At 41.5% G+C, this 16301-nt stretch overlaps 1 protein-coding gene across 3 annotated transcripts in view; it reads left to right on the top strand.

Annotated features, from left to right (window-relative positions):
• LOC124175326 (transcription factor sox-2-like) overlaps nucleotides 1-16301 on the top strand; it is a 90905-nt gene that overhangs the window by 40419 nt on the left and 34185 nt on the right. The window contains exon 1 of one of the 3 annotated variants that reach the window (XM_046555438.1): nucleotides 9345-9554. The exons of the other annotated variants lie outside the window; for them this stretch is intronic. Coding sequence (XP_046411394.1) covers nucleotides 9404-9554 — 151 coding nt within the window. The 5' untranslated portion in view covers nucleotides 9345-9403. Of the gene's footprint in view, nucleotides 1-9344; nucleotides 9555-16301 lie in introns of those variants that run through there. 3 annotated transcript variants of the gene reach the window in all.

Here is a 16301-nt window from a genome sequence, read left to right as displayed (position 1 = left end):
AGAGAGAGAGAGAGAGAGAGAGAGAGAGAGAGAGAGAGAGAGAGAGAGAGAGAGAGAGAGACAGTGAAAAAGAGAGGGAAACATTTCTGGGCATCGTAACGTGTGCCGTGGCGAAATTCTCTGGAGAACTCTGTCACGCGTACAAATAGCCGGCTGACCTCGGTTCGTCTCTATCAATGGCTCGCTCACTGCAGCAGCCTCAATGGCTGTATATTTCGTTTCTTTTCCTACTACGCCGCGATTGCGTGGTGTATATAAGCAAGCGACGGGGGACGCGTTACTTCCCTTCTTCCCTCCTTTCCTCCTTCCCTCCTTCATCTCTCTCCTCCGCCACTTCTCCGCTCCAACCAAACTCGCGCCCCGTCAATGCTTTCCCCCTTCCCCACCCTTTGCCGTACCTTCTCTCATTCGCCCCTCTTATCGCCACTATCGTTTTTTCCGCGGTGACTCTCCCCTCCCCTCCCCTTCTTCGTTGTGTTTCCGTATAGTTTTCGCATGTGAAATTCTTTTAGAACGCTCTTTCTTTTGTCAGCAACTTTTGTATTAATAACACCATGCGATGTTGAGAAATGAATCCAACGTTTGGCAAATTGGTAAAATTGTTCCAACTGCCCCGTTGACTTCGTACTTTTAAAAGACTGTGTAATACATTTAACGCTTGGTTCTTTGTTACGTGCGTGCGGTAGCTATAGACAGAGTTTATCGTCTTGAATAATCGGTCGGTAAAAAGTTGTTCATCTTAGCAATACTCGGTGATCCTGATCCACGTTACCGCGGGTCGATATCGAATCGTAGTGTTGGTAGGATACCTTCACACTGTCGGTAAAATAGAACCTGATCGATTTTCAACAAATTGCCGACCGACGGAGAGGGTTTATTTTACGAGATATTGTTTGAATCGGTCGACTTTTCCTCAGGGTAATTTGTTCTGACCGTTGTAGCTACTTCATGTGTGGTAACTGTGACTCTATAATTTTTTAAGTTTCTGTAAGACCGACGGTCGGTAAATGTTTTATGAGGTTGCGTCAGCGTTTAGCGGAGTCTATCTTTGACCATAAATCCGATAAATTACAGTCTTATAAGGCTACGAGATTCTGTGATGTCAAGCTTGATTTGAACGCAGCGAAACTTTTCGTCGATAATTTATTTAGTCAATTTTACAATAACGTCTAGTCACATTGTAAGGTTTAATGTTACGCAGTGAAAGACGGTATATAAAGTTTCGTTTACAAATGTCGAAGTCGCGCGGATCTCAGTAGATCCATGTCATTAAATCAGCATAGACCAGAGGGTGCGCAACTTGTGTAAAATTGCCAACTGCGTAATCGATACTGTAATAAAATTTGTAAAAAATGGAAGATAAAAAATAGTTCCAACGACTGACTGGACTCGTTAATATTAACGAGAGTGTGCCGTGTTCGGTGTACGAATGTCGTATAAGAATTAACCGTTGATGAGATAAAATAACGATAAGTTATTAATTCCGAGAATATAAATACGTGTATAATGGTATCTATAAGTCAGTGGCATACTTGCATCTACATCGAAATTATCGGGGCTTGGTTAGCTTGTCGTGTATTATCTAAGGATGCTTGTGTACACCATCATAGATAATTTCCGGTTTATACGTATACGAATACGCGTTTATTCATATGTATATTACATTTTATGGAGGAAACGATTCTTACCCCCTTACACGTATATCTATGTACCACGTACGTGTATGAATATAATATTACGCATATAGTATATATCTTATACACTTCCAGGCAAATCTTAACGGGGTCACAAGTCACGGGGCCGTATATCTTCGCTTACGTGCGGTCTATGCTCGTATCTCGCCCCGTGGTTCTTCCAGATATTGTATCTTACGGGCACACGTGCAAAATAACATTATATGCATATATTATCGTATTTGAATGGCGTATCATTTTTTTTCATGTACTCATGCCTCGTGTTATACTTGCCCCCGTATCAATTTTCTTCAACGTTCATGCACGATGCAGCTGTACCTATCGCATAAAAATTACCATTATACAACCATCGATATTATTATTGGTGCCATGGGCTCATCGAATATTTGTAAAATTCTTTTACTTTCGATGCACGGCGAAGGTCGGTGAATTGAACCGTGGCTTTGATCGGTGCCGGTTTATCGTGTAACCGTAACTGCAGTTTCTTAACAACAGTCAACACTTCAGATAATAGTATAAAAATATTACTAACAATCATTCGAAGTCGATCATTCATGTAAGGGTTACTTGGCGGTTATGGATAAAACGCGACGCGTACAGAATATGTCGTCCACACACGTTCATCCTTGCGTAACGCAACGTCTATACTATTATACCATAGCAGAGGAACCCAGAATTGTCAGTATTAACAATAATTGCAATGATAGGCTTTTTTTCTTCTAAAAATTCTAATACGAAAGCAAAACTGAAATTATTTACCTCCAGGTATAACAATATAGTGTGACATAAGATTTAATTGAAATCATAAGACAGAGACGTTTCTAAGGGGGGCAAAATCTGATCAATCGCATCTTCCCTCGCATGCGCAGAACGCTACGTTTATTCTTTGTCGCTTGCTGCTCGGTGTGAAGCTCGCAAATGCCTGCAAGAGATTCGGAACTTTCCCAAAGCATGTGCAGTCGATAGAAAGATAGCAATCCTCGTCTCAGCCGCAATTACCAGCACATTGTCAGTAGGTCGGATCTCATCGGCGACCACCCAGCTCTATATTACAGCTGCATGGTTCCACGATATCTGCTCGGCTTTATTATGCCCTTTCCGGAATTCAGTCGTTGGGGTGGTTGGTGAAGTGGAGTAGCCGCCGTGCATGAAACAAAAACGACACGGGTTTGAGAAAAAGTTGGTGCAGTGTACTAAACATATTAATGGGAAAGCGAAGCTTGGGGAAAAAATAAGACTCGAATAACTGACTATCGAGCCTTGGTCTTATGTCTTGGTCTTGGTCTTGGCTCCCGATTACCGCTCATCCTCAGACGCGTACGTCAGATGTGAACGGTCGAGGGCTTCGCTCGACTCGTACTGCCTTACGTGTTGCTTTGTACCTCGCCGACGACACGTGTTGTCGGTCTTGCTGTTTAGATAACCCGGGGGCGCATCCCCCCTTCTACTCCTTCTCATTCTCCTACTCCTTCTCCGCCACCTTTTTCCCCTTCCTCTTCTCTATGCTGCTACCGAGATGATGATACCAGTTCCTCCAAAGCCTTTCTATGATATATGAGTATACTGTGCTCGTTCGATGGGTTTTATTCCCTGATTTGTTAAACGAATGCATTCCTCACCTGCCTGGCGAGATGTTAACAGCACAGTAAATTCGTTTTCCCGCATCCCAGAAGATGGTGAGGGTATCAAAACTTTGACGTGTGACCAGCATGCGGTAGCGAATACTGCCCGGTATTATGGGGTTTCATATCTGGCTGTAGTTATATGATGTGTCTGCGTTGCTATTGGGTCTAGAAGCTAAATATTGCGCAACGTTATTCGCTTTGGAAGAGTTTTTTTGTTTTCCTAGAAGCGTAATATAATTACGTTAATTATTTCGTACACCGATCAGGCTCCAAATATCATTCCCTAAATTCCAGGTTCAAGTTATTGGTTAATGACCATGGTAAACCCTGGTATGAAAATTACACGTTTGACTAGCTAATAGTTGCGTAGTACATAGAATTCGTTTGCCGGAAATATTGGGACCACATACCCAGAGATACGAATGAAATTTGGGAAACGATGACTGGAAGGGGCAACTTTTGCAGAGCATAAGAGAATTAGTCGAAACCGACGACACGAGTGTCAGATCGAATTTTGTTTAAGATTAGCTTCGATACGAGTTTTAGACTCTTCGCGAAGTGCCGAGGTAAAAAGCACATCCTCTCTATAACCTGTAACGAGGACCGTATAACCAACCACTGTGGTTGGAGGAAGAATGTTGCGTGCGGTAGGGTCGAGTGACGAGCGATGATAGGTAGGTAATACCACATCGAGATGCAAAGGCTTCGGATATCACTGATCATCGCCCCTTGTTCGAATTTATTCTCTCTCTCTCTCTCTCTCTCTGATCTTCCTAATACAACAGCTATAGCCAGGAAGATGTACAGGTGGTCCTATCGAGTGACGGTTAGATGCAGTATTATATATGCTGCGCGGCTGGGATTAGAGAAGACCATCCGAGAAGAGAGGTTCGTACGAATCCGAAGTGATCTTTGTCGGGGTTCTTGAGGGATGCGTGACGCGTATCTTATGGCTACGATGCGAGATTGCCACGCCTCAGAGTTGGATACACGGTTAACACTCAGCACTACGGCACACGTCCATCTTTCTGTTGTTTTAGGATCTTTTCTCTCGAATATCGCACTCGATGATGCCCTTGCCTTTGCGTGCGTGCATGTGTGGGTGTGTGTGTGCGCATGCTATACTTACGTAGCGGGCTATCTACTAATCACAGTTGTGTTAAAAGGTGTCATTGATATGTATATGCATAACTTAGTTGCACTTTTCTTTCTTCTTTTACTGCTTTGCGACAGTCCGAAGGTTGACGGTTGACGGTTGACATACGACAGTCGACAGTTTTAGGCGTCAGGTTTAACGCATATGACTAACACTTATACATTCTTCTCATTTCTTTTTCTAGTTCTTCTTCTTCTACTTCTTCTTCTTCTTCTTCTCATATTCCGCATTTAGACTCTTCCTCGAAGTTCACATTCTTATACCTGTCTGTAGGAAATTGAATCTTTCCAGGATATAACGTGCAAGATTCGAAAGAATATAATATGTCTGTATACAGTTTTAAGAAGGTTTTTGATTCTTGTTTTATCAGTTCTATTGATTATTCTACTTTCAGCAAATCCGGTGATCTAGATGATACGTACCTGTTATTTTAGACGAAACTGGTTTTCACAATGATTTAACAGATGGATTTGATTCTGAGATCATTGTGAAAGCTAATTTTGTTCTTTCGCCATCGATGATTGTTCGTACGCGGCAGTACCGTTGGGGAGGTTGAAAAAAAATTTCTGTCAACCTGCAGGGAAAATATACTGGGAACGCAACATCGGTCGGTTATAATAATCGTAAGTATTTCGGCGCATGAAGAGTGACGTCACGTAATACGTAAGTTTCAATTAATTCTTAACTAATTCAATCAAACGATCCAGCGATCGGTTTGATATTCGGCAGTTGCGGCATTCGATTATTTAATTTTTTCTACTCGTTTGAGAATATTTTTTCATCGCTAATTTCTCCGGCATCAAGGTTCCTTCACTGCCACTCAGCATCGCGCGCCAATTACGCTGCATTTATACCGCGAACGCATGTTGGTTGGCTGAATACAGGCAGGCAGACAGGCAGGCGGGGTATAATAAATAAGTTTTTGTATTAATTTCCGTTAGCGATTTATCAAAGGGCGAACCGGCGAGATCGTATCTTGAGCTGCTGAAACTCGCTCGGGTAGCCAAGTCGGTAAGAAGTTTAATCGTAAGTGGCTGGCAGCAGCGGAGTAAGGGCTCTGCTCCTCCGCGGATATATAGTTTTACATACGTTGTATACACGCATGTATGTATATATGTGTATGTAAAACGCGCACCGCGTCAAGTATTGCACACACAGAGCCGACGATTAGCTGTCTCTTGCATTGCGTACGGGGGGTAGCTCAACGCTATCAACTATCGCGTGTCAAACGAGCCCGCAAGACGTACAAGAAAATCCGAAGAGTCAGAATTGAAACAACGCAGCCGGGAAACTTTATACGTCCTAGACCCCTGACGCGCATACGTGCAACGTGTCGTTCTCCTGCAGCGCGCCGCGTTTGAAATTCCTGATAAATTTTTATGGACTTTCAAACTCTCTAGCATGTGAATCTGGACATGTATGCATGTATGTACGGGACGTATGCGGTAAGTGTGAGTACCGCTTCCTGGACCCTGAAGGGCTCAAGGATCCGTCAACGGGTCAAGCGTGCGCTTTCATACCTCCGGCACTCGTATACGTGATAAGTTGTAAAAATAAAATCTAAAGAAACGATTGAAGTTTGGCTTTTTTCACCAACTCTCAAGTGTCAGGATCGTATCCGGGAGCAACTATAGGAATTTTAGACACTGGTTTATTAACGTATAAAATATCGCAATCGAGCGGATGAAAAAATTATTTCATTTTCACTATATCTACCAATCACGTGGGACGGTCAATTTTACATTTTACATATAGATCTACAGAATTCAACTCGTTATTTTTAACTTCGTTTTAAGGGCGAATGAAAGATGTTTTGCGAAAAAGTTGATCACCCCAGGGTGAATTTATACATTTTTTCCCAGGAGATTTTGAAAAATAAAAAGTGATCGTATCAGTGAATATTAATGATAGAAATTTCATATATTACATAAATTCTTCGATACGGTTCATTTTCTTTTTGCGAAAATACTACCATTTTCTTTTGTACAGTCGAGAAAAACTTTTCTACGCGATCAAAATTTAAGACTGATTATAAGTTTAAGTCAGTTTGGATATAAAAAATTGCTAATCGTATATAAACAATCTTTTTTGCATAAAATCCATAAAATTGCGACTGCCGTAGACTAAAGGAAATTTTTCGTGAAAATAGTTGATTAATTTTCAAAAAAATTTGACTTTATACGATTGCATTTATTCTATCTCACATCTATCATTATTGCAGTGGCGTTACAGATTACATACATCATGTACTATAGTTTAATGAAAATTCGTCACCTGCTTCCGTTGCGCCGTGTTGGTACAGCCATATTTCGTGCGGTAGATGGCGGGGAGGGAAGGAGGGGGTGTCGTTAAATTTTCTGGCAAATTATGAGGCAACGAATGAAATATAGTCCCCGGTGTATATCGGGTTACGGCAGCAGTGAGTCTGCATAATAGAGCGAGAGTCCTAGAGGCAGGTCCATGGTGCTGGTGCATGCAGCAGCAACCGTACACAAGTATTTATATTGCGTCTAACTCGCCCCGAGATATTTTGACGCGTAAACAACAAAATTTATAGGGGATAAAAATTGGAGTGAAATTTTGTTCGAGGACCGTTGTGTAAATATTTTAAACTATCGGGCGATACAAACCTAGCTTTTACGAGCTTGGGGCACGAAAGCAAACCTATTTGGTACACACGCTTCGTTCAAAACTTGTATAGTGTAATTAACAGTAGACACGGCGTTGGTCACTAGGGTAAACGCAACGGTAAATGGATAAGCTTAAAGCTGAAATCTCGCATGCAATTCATCGCTTTCTTCGAGTACACGAGATAAGAGAATTAACACCTTGTCGGATAAAGCATTCATGTAGTAGCAGAAAACTTGAAACAATTTCCAAAGATTTTTATGAATGGATTATTTCAAAGTCTAAATTCGACCGATGAGATACAGCTTCAATCCAAAGTTCAGAATTTCACTTCTCAGAGCCGGGTTCAGGGTTCCTTGGCACAGTCGACTCGCCACGGTTCGTGTTCCCCGCTTCGATTCAACGGTCTCGAAGGACTTTACTTTGCCTCCGTCGCCTGCAGCTCGCGCGTCTTTCACGTCGCCGTATAAAAGAAACGGCTACCGAAAGAATTTTCCCTCTTTCTCTGATTCCTTCGCCTTACCTCTGTCTCGCTCATTTTCTGAACCTTATCAACTTGCGGTCCTCCGGTTACCTCGGCTAGTAAAAAGAGAGCGACGAGTGAGAGCAGGGGGCTCGGTCAAGTGCGGCAAGTGGCAGGTCGCCATTGAGTCGAGTGTGCGGTGTGGTTTCGGTGATTATTCCTCCTCGTTTACTCGAGTCAAGTTCAATTTTCGGCTTTAATCGGAATCGCTATTGCCGCAGTTTGAAATGGCCCGCCTTGAGAGTAGCAACTTTTTTAGTCAACTTTCATTCGTCAATTGAGTAAAAGAAAATTAGGTGTGGGTCTTTTATGGATTATAATTCGGTGTCAATCTAACACTATATGATTTTCAATTCCGAATTCCAAATTGACCAGAAAAATTGTTTTACACTAGTCGACACTCCCGTACCGACAAATTTTGGTAAATTTTAACGTCAACGTTTATCACAGTCAAGTCCTGAACATGTCTTGGACTCGATTGTTTCTACCAAAAATTGCCAATTACGCCTACAGCTGTTATGTATAAATCAGTAGTGAGCCAGTTAGTCGATTCCAAGTTAGATTCACAATTAGAGTAATTAGTTTGACGATTCGGTATACTGTCTGTCACTTTCTAGACGGTATGAATTCTCTGCTGTTTAATGTACAGCTACTTGTATACCAAGTGTGCAGGTCATCATGTTTTATTACTGTTATATCGCCGTTATCGGGGGACAGGATCGTTATAAGGATGGACGAAATGGGAATTCAAGTAGCGACGTATCGCTAATTCAGACCGAGGAGAAGCCGCAGTCAAGTCCTGCTGCAAGAGCCGGAGGACCGGAAGATAAACCAGTAAATACAAGCGTATGAAAGTGTATAATAAAGGCGCGTATGATTATATCAAGGTTTTGGAAACAATTTCACTTTTATGACCGGGGCGGGAATTTTAAGCGAGCGCGACGGATTCTCGTTAAACTTTTGGGCCTTTCTTCCAAACTCGTAAATCTTCGCAACGCGAGGCTAAGCCATCCCTTCCAGCCGTCCTTTATACGCGAGGACTCGCTCCTTCTGTGTGCCCGCATTCGCCCCACGCTTATAACAGTCTCACACACAGGCTCAGATTACGAGGAACACTTTCAGTTAGGTTTTTCTCTTTCTCTCATTTGGACTCACGTTTTTACAATTGTACAACAAGCTTTGAAAATATGTTTTAATTTGCGAAATAGCGCACCTTTGTAACGCAGTGTCTGCAGTATTACTGCTTTTTATTATACATTGTAACGTGGCAATTTGAATAAATGTTACAAGCGGCGCCTTGAACCTTGGACGGAATCCAAAGTTAAATTCGAAAAAGAGCGCCAAGACTGGCGTCACGCATCCGAAAATTGGAAGAGGGGACACTGGACGGTATAAGGAATAGGTTTTGTTTCAGAGATTTTGTTTCTTATCGATTTTCGAGTATCTACGGCGTCAAGCGAGGAGTCGGTGATGATTTTGAAGGTGTTACGGAGTAGCGAATGGCGCCAATTTCCAAAGAAGAACGGCGCGCGGCTACGGAGGGAAAGCCAACGATCGTCACTTTACGATTTGACGGGTAAGTTCTGCGTCGCGACGTTCCAGCAGGTGCGCGTAGGATTGCGCAATAGGCAAAATTGATCTAGAATCGATTGTTGCGAATTATTGCTAAGCGCGACGTCACGTAACAGATGGCGCAAAGGTATCCGAGTTGCGGTAGGTCGATAGATTTCGAATCACTGTAGTTCTGGCGAACACTGGTGACGCAAGTTTTCCTTTAATGCAAGGTTTTGAATTTGGAATTTCGGGGATGGCGCGAACGATAGGTTTTCATAGAGTGCCGTGTTATATAAGTTATTTTGGATTTCCGTTGATACTGCTAAGGCGACCGTTTGAAACAATGGAAAGCTATCTATTGCGGCTTCGAAGAGGTAAGCGCTTCTTTATTTCTTGCTATCGAATTTCGAGAGTAACAAAGTAACAGCTTGCCATTTTTGGATTACGATAACGATATGTGTTCGAAATTCGTTTGATGATCGTAGCCTGAGTTGAGGGTTGACGATTCGAGTCAGTTTTTTGTTTGAAATTAGTTTTAACGTAAACTGCGTGTAGCCAAAATTCTATTCTATTCTGTGTCGAGTCGCGTTCGCAGATTTTTCAGTGTCGCCTCTCGAATAGGTCGCGAATTCCCGTGTGTGGGAGTGTCGAATGGCGTCGGTATAATTTTCGAATTGCGGAAAAGATTACGAATATCTTATGTCAGTTTATGATTCGGATTGCGATCATTTTATGATTTCGATTGTACGCTGTTCGATGAAATTTCCAATTAAGATTATACCTGATCTGAGGAAATTTACCATTATGGTTGCGTTATAGTCCATTCGATTTCTGTGTACGAAATAGTATGAAATAGTCTCGTATAGCTACTTTTTCGAACACGTATAAACTTGTAGAGGTTTATTGTGATTTTTTACATTGCGACCTACAAGCGCGACAATTTCATATTGTGATGGCTTGGACTGTGTATATTTTCCATATTGCCTCCCCTCAGAACGGAATCCATTGACATCTGTCATACAGAACGGAAAAAAAATAAAGTAAAATAAAAAAAAGTTTAGGCTTTGGATAACTTCGAATTACCTCGAGTTGCAAAGTTTGTTTTTGCACACAAATTTGATCTGATTCTTACAACCCAAGGTAATTTGAGATTACACAAAGTCTAACCTTTATTCTTTTATTTTATTTTAATACTTTTTTTTATGATCCATTGTTTATTTATATTTTGTTTTTGTTTTTCTCGTTCTGTATGACTGATGTAGATAAATTTTGTTTTGAGCCCAATGTATCCTACTCTCAGCATTACTGAGGTCAAGAAATATTTTCATCATTGTAAACACTGGTTCGCGGCAGTTAGGTTATTCCGGTTACAATTAGCGAACGCGTGGGAAATACCGGGACATAATCAACATCATGAAAATTTGACGATCAAACGTATTCTGTAAACCTCTGCACAGCTTACCCTCAAGTTATGTAAAATCATTGCATATCTCGAGATCAGTTAAACAAATATCGGAGGGTTCTTGTCGCCCAATCAGTCATCGGTACAAGCGGCTTCGACGCATTCACGTCTTCTCACAGTATCCATCTGGCGTAAACTTATTGAGATTTTTTCTTATCTAACACGTCTTTCAAGTCTCTGGAATTTCTCCTTAGTTTCAGAGGGTTCTGTAATTCGAAAAAGTGTCTCACTCGTCTCAGGAATAACGTGATGAATTTTTGTTGACGGTTAAAACGAGCCAAGTTGGAACAAAGTTGTACTTTTTTACTGTCAACATTGCCGGCGCAGAATTATATGGATACTCGGGAGTTCGAGCTCTTTTTGCATCCAACACGTGGCCACGGACGATGCGTGATGATGCTGGGGCAAAGATCGCCGAGCGATAGGGATTATTAGGACGGAGAGGCGGTTTATAGTCGGACGAACGAGGGCCGCTGGCTTGCGTGCAATTTGAGCGCGGCAAAACGCAATGGCGCGAACATCCGCAGAGCCATGCAACTCCACGCGGCGTTATTTATTCTTCGCTGTTACGTATTACGATTTAAGTTGGGAATCCACTCACACTCGGTAACCAGGGTATAAAACGCGGCGTGTGCAACGCGTACGAGACATTAGCTCGCTCCGGACTACGTTTTGTTGGATGATAATTAATTAAGCTTTAAGCGCAGACTCCGCATACCGTTTACGCGCGCGTTTATCCTACCGCACAGTGGATTTTGCGATATGAAAACACTGCGGGGTGGATATAATACGATTTGTAAGCTTTGATCAATGGTGACGGTACAGATTCCAGCGTATCGCAATCAGGAGATTAATCAAGATACAAGTTTGAACAAAGTTTTTTTTAATTTCGAATATCATCTGCGGCAATTATTGGTAGTTTATTATACATTACATGTTATGAAATTTTAATAAACCTGGTGGCAGAGTCGTAATTTATCCATTTCTATGTAACGTGAGTTCGAAAATTTTTAACATTGCGATCGATGAAGAAAATAGAAACTAGGTTAAATGGCAGCTGATGATTTTTTACGCTCTCAACCAAAAAATGTCGTAGATGTTTAAAGAATAATAAAGATAGTATCTAAATTGCATATTTCTACCATTTCGCAAAATCACCATCACGCATTTTTACCAACAAAAGTCGAAACAAGGCAGCCGAAGCTGTGTGCTTAAAATGTCGAGAATCTTTTTATAACAACGAATGTTATTAATGGTAGAATGTAATGAGCTAAAGCAACAACAGAAAGGGCGATAGCGGAATGATTTCAATAACTACGATAGTGCAGGATAATAAATTATAAAACATGGTTGCGTACATCGTTTGAAGTTGTTGTTACATAATATTATTGTCTGCTATTAGTTTCATTGTTCTTTGAGGATGCACTTTGTGATTCGAAATAGCTGTGGGAGAGAAAGAGAGAAGAATATAGGGTGTGTGAAACGTACAGCATATAATATACATGGTAACGGTAAGATAAGACTATTTCCGTTGTGAATTGCCAGATAATTTTTTCTCCCTCTACCCTCAAGTCGAATATAAAAAACGTGTCGGTATCGCATTATTGTGTTTTAGACACCGACAGTTCAGATCAGCGTACGTATAGCGATCGAAGTTCAGGCCGAATGCAGCTCAGCTGTTAACTTATGCATACTTGCGAGAGAACTCGAGGGCTCAGAGCGTTAGTTCCAGATGTGAATAGGTACAACACATATCTCTACGAATTCACTTTGTTAAGTCTAGTAAAACATACACATGATATACGGGTATAAATATTCGCATAACGCGCAATGCGAGCAGGCTATCTTGCTTTATTCTAGACTTATACGCTAATTAAAACCAACTGCGAATTACGTCTGTGTTGTTTTCTTGCGCGAAACGCAGTGTACGCGAGGCGAACAATTTCTGTTATAAACCTGGAGCACCACGCTCCGTTCCCAAACGGAAGGCTATAGTCGTGTTAAGCGACGACGTATGCGTAATAGAAATAGAAATTAATAGGGAAAGATGTCGTTGAGATTTTCCATACAAACACCGAGGTTGCAGCTGAGGAATTAGATTAGCTATCCAGCGAGCTTCAACAGCTACTGACTATCTCGCGGTCTATAACGGAAATTGTCATTACCTACAGACACTTGCCATTCAAAGGGCAACTGCTCTCGATAATCAACCAACGTTATATTATTTAAAGTAACGTTCAGTCGATACTTAGGCATTATTTTATAATGATTTTCTGCACTGGCTTAACAGCAGCGGTGTTTTCCATTTGGTATCTAAATTGGCCTGAAACTGATTTTATCGTGCATTTGCAACGGTCGTTCCTTATTGTATTTTTTCCTAACTTTTAAACTTCACTGGTGGTTGTTTATCCGTTGATACGCACGAATTTACAAAAACGGTTTACACACACGCAGAGCGGTGCATGTGATGCGCGATCGGACCGAACGCGGAGTTCTCTATCTCGACGTTTGCAATCAAGAAGAGAGTCGAATGGCGTCAAGTGGTTAAAAAACAGATCACCACGAAAGTTGCGTCATCTGGGTTCGTTCAACCAGATTGGATCCTATCGCTCCTCTCTCACATGATGCTCATGCAGTAACGTCCTGCAGAGAAGATGATCTCGATGTATGTAGATGTACGCGGAACGTACACACATCAATCTCCTCCAGTTCCCCTGCTTCGACTCCGACATTCGATCAGTTTCTTTTCATATTTCTAGCTTTCGTAGAACCAGTCAGTAAGTCAATCAGTCAGTCAACTGCTCGACTCTCTCTCTCTCTCTCTCTCTCTCTCTTTTTCTCTGTCCCTTTGCTAGCTCTCATCTAAGTGATACTCTTAATCTTTCCAATGCAGCGGGGTGACGAAGAGATCTTCGAGAGCGACGATATTGATAATGCGCAGATCATCATCCCTCTGTGACCTGCTTGTAACTAGATATAGATCCCGGTATCCCCGTTCTGTCAATTAGTCCGATCATCGGATCACTTATGTACAATTCATTTCCTTTACACGGTTGATTTCTTCCGACGAAACACGACCTATATTGCTATCATATATCAGCGGTATCGTTTCAAGATTTTGAAGAGTTCTCCGGCTGTGTTAACTTTGAGAAATGGGAAAGTGGGAAGGTCGCTCTCATTCTAATCGTTGTCCGGTAATTAACCAAAATGATTCCAGAAGGCCATAAATCACCGTTCCTTTGGCGATTTTTTTTTTTCTTTTTCTGGCACAATCTAAATCGTCGAACTTCTCATAAGACGATTACCGCAACGTAATCGAATCTCGTGTATTCTTCACATGAAATTTAAATCATATGCATACCGTTCCCTTGATTAGGTTCATTAATCATCATCATCATCCTCGAGTTTTCAACTCGTATTTAAAAATTGCCTCGTCATTACGCGAAACGTTTAGCAAATTGACACATGTGAGAAACTATGCACACAAGTGCGCATATACGTTTTGGGGAATACGTCTGCATTGAATTGGCTCGAGTGTCCGGACCAGGAGCGTCGAGGCGACGTCAGAATTGTACGTAAGCGCTCTTTTCTCGACGTAGTACGCATATCGAATCACGGCGCGAAGGCTGCAGCTCCCGGGTCCCGACGTTGGACCAATGAAACTTGAAACTAAAACAACAAAATCTTTCCGGGAATTAGCCGTCTCTTCCTTCTTCTGCCTGCAGCATACACATACCCCGTCATCCGTGTACATTGCATATGCGTATGTATAATGCGTATAATGTATCCCTGTATACACATATCGTGGATCACTTGAAGCCAATTATCTTATGCGCTCGTATATTATAATTAACTTAAACTGCACGCTCTGCACACTACCGCCATACTTCCACGGGATGACCCGTGAAATGAAATCCATGCATTATCTTTTCAAATGCGATGATGAATGTGGAAACGTGGATAAACTTTGGGAAAAAAATCTTACGTAAGATTTCTTATTATATCGAGAGTCTAGCTTAATATTTTATTGGATCCTCATCGTCGCTTCATCTTTCTGCACCAAAAACCCAATCCTCGATGTAGCATAAAAATTGATATACCGATACTACGAAGTTTGAACATCCATGAGCATATTATACGATAATAGTTTGAGAGGTTTCAATTGCGGTTGAATTATTTCCTCAGATTCTTGGTCGGCGAGTAGGCACAATAGGTGACTCGTTTCTCTTTGTACACCGTAGGTCCGAATGTAATCGAGAAAATGAGCCGAAGGATCGACGCGCATGACGTTGACAAAAATATGTCATCTCCAACGGAATTCATTACTTTATCCTGCACACGTAACATACCAACACAGATATGCATATTTATACATATCCACGTGGTCCTCTGAATGGGTGACTTTGTCAAAATTATCGAGACTATATCTTACCTGACAAATATTTGCTCACGTCGGACGCGATCACCCAGATATATAAATTTCGTATCGCGAGTTAACGCGGACACGTAGAAAGATGCGATCGATTTTGGAGTACGTGTAAGTAGCACCTACGTCAAATAACCGTCTGTGGATACCTGCATATACGCAATTGTTGTCGACCTTAATACCGGGACTTATCACTGCTGTGTGTGCTTAGTCAAAAGTCGTATACCCACCGCCGATGCCAGATTCGCGCTGACAAAGGTTTCATCCGAGTTTTCGAGCGGACTGCCAAGATACAAGGTATAATAGTACAATGGTACAAAGTACCATAAAGTACGAAGGGTCGTCGAGGGCACGTATTACGTACGCGTTATTTCGAGCACGTGTGCCGTAGGAACTCGCTTCCATTTCCCCTTACAATTTCAAACCATACGTGAAATTAAACGAAGATCATGCTTAAACAAGTCGGCCTACTTCAAAGTAACCGTAACACACACACGCAAATTATAATTCATGTATATTAAAATTTATTCCAAAAGTTCGTAATCGTATTTCTGAATGAAGTCTATTATACGAGAAGGCTGTGTGATGATTGTTTCGTGGGTCAGATCTCTCGGAATAATATTCACTTCACGGAATCTTAAGGCTTAATATTATACTCCCATTAGTACCATCAGCCTTCCGCGCCACCTCGACCTCGGCGTCGATCAATCCTATCGCGGGGTCACCAATGCCGGCAACTCAGTCAGGAAACGCGCGTCTTTCCGTACGACGAATTCGAGCGGCTCGTTTCCCTAATTATCTTGTCTGTCTTATTGACCATGATTGACAGAAAAATGCGCGCCGTTGTACCAATCTTGTCTATATATATATATATATATATATATATATATATATATATATATATATATATATATATATATATATATATGTATATATAATCACGGCAGTTGACGATAAGAATTTCGATTTTTATTCTCAAGGCATGGACCGACATCTGGAACGCACAATTCTAGAGAGACAGAATCGCGATCCCAAAGGTTACAATTGAAGAATTACTCCAGTCACACTATTCTTCAATTCTGTCGGATGATGTTATTTTTGAAACAGATCAATTTCGATTCAACTTAATTCAGATGGACTTCGAGATCTCAACTAATGACTGATATGCTTACTCCTTTTTCGTCCAACGATCGTCAAACTTACCGTCAACCAGCGGACCTAGAACTAATTGTA

The sequence above is a fragment of the Neodiprion fabricii genome, chromosome 2 (assembly GCF_021155785.1).
Source record: "Neodiprion fabricii isolate iyNeoFabr1 chromosome 2, iyNeoFabr1.1, whole genome shotgun sequence".
NCBI classification, from domain to species: Eukaryota; Metazoa; Arthropoda; class Insecta; order Hymenoptera; family Diprionidae; genus Neodiprion; species Neodiprion fabricii.
The sequence above is the reverse complement of the archived record's forward strand: the minus strand, read 5'-3'. Positions and strand labels throughout refer to the sequence as shown.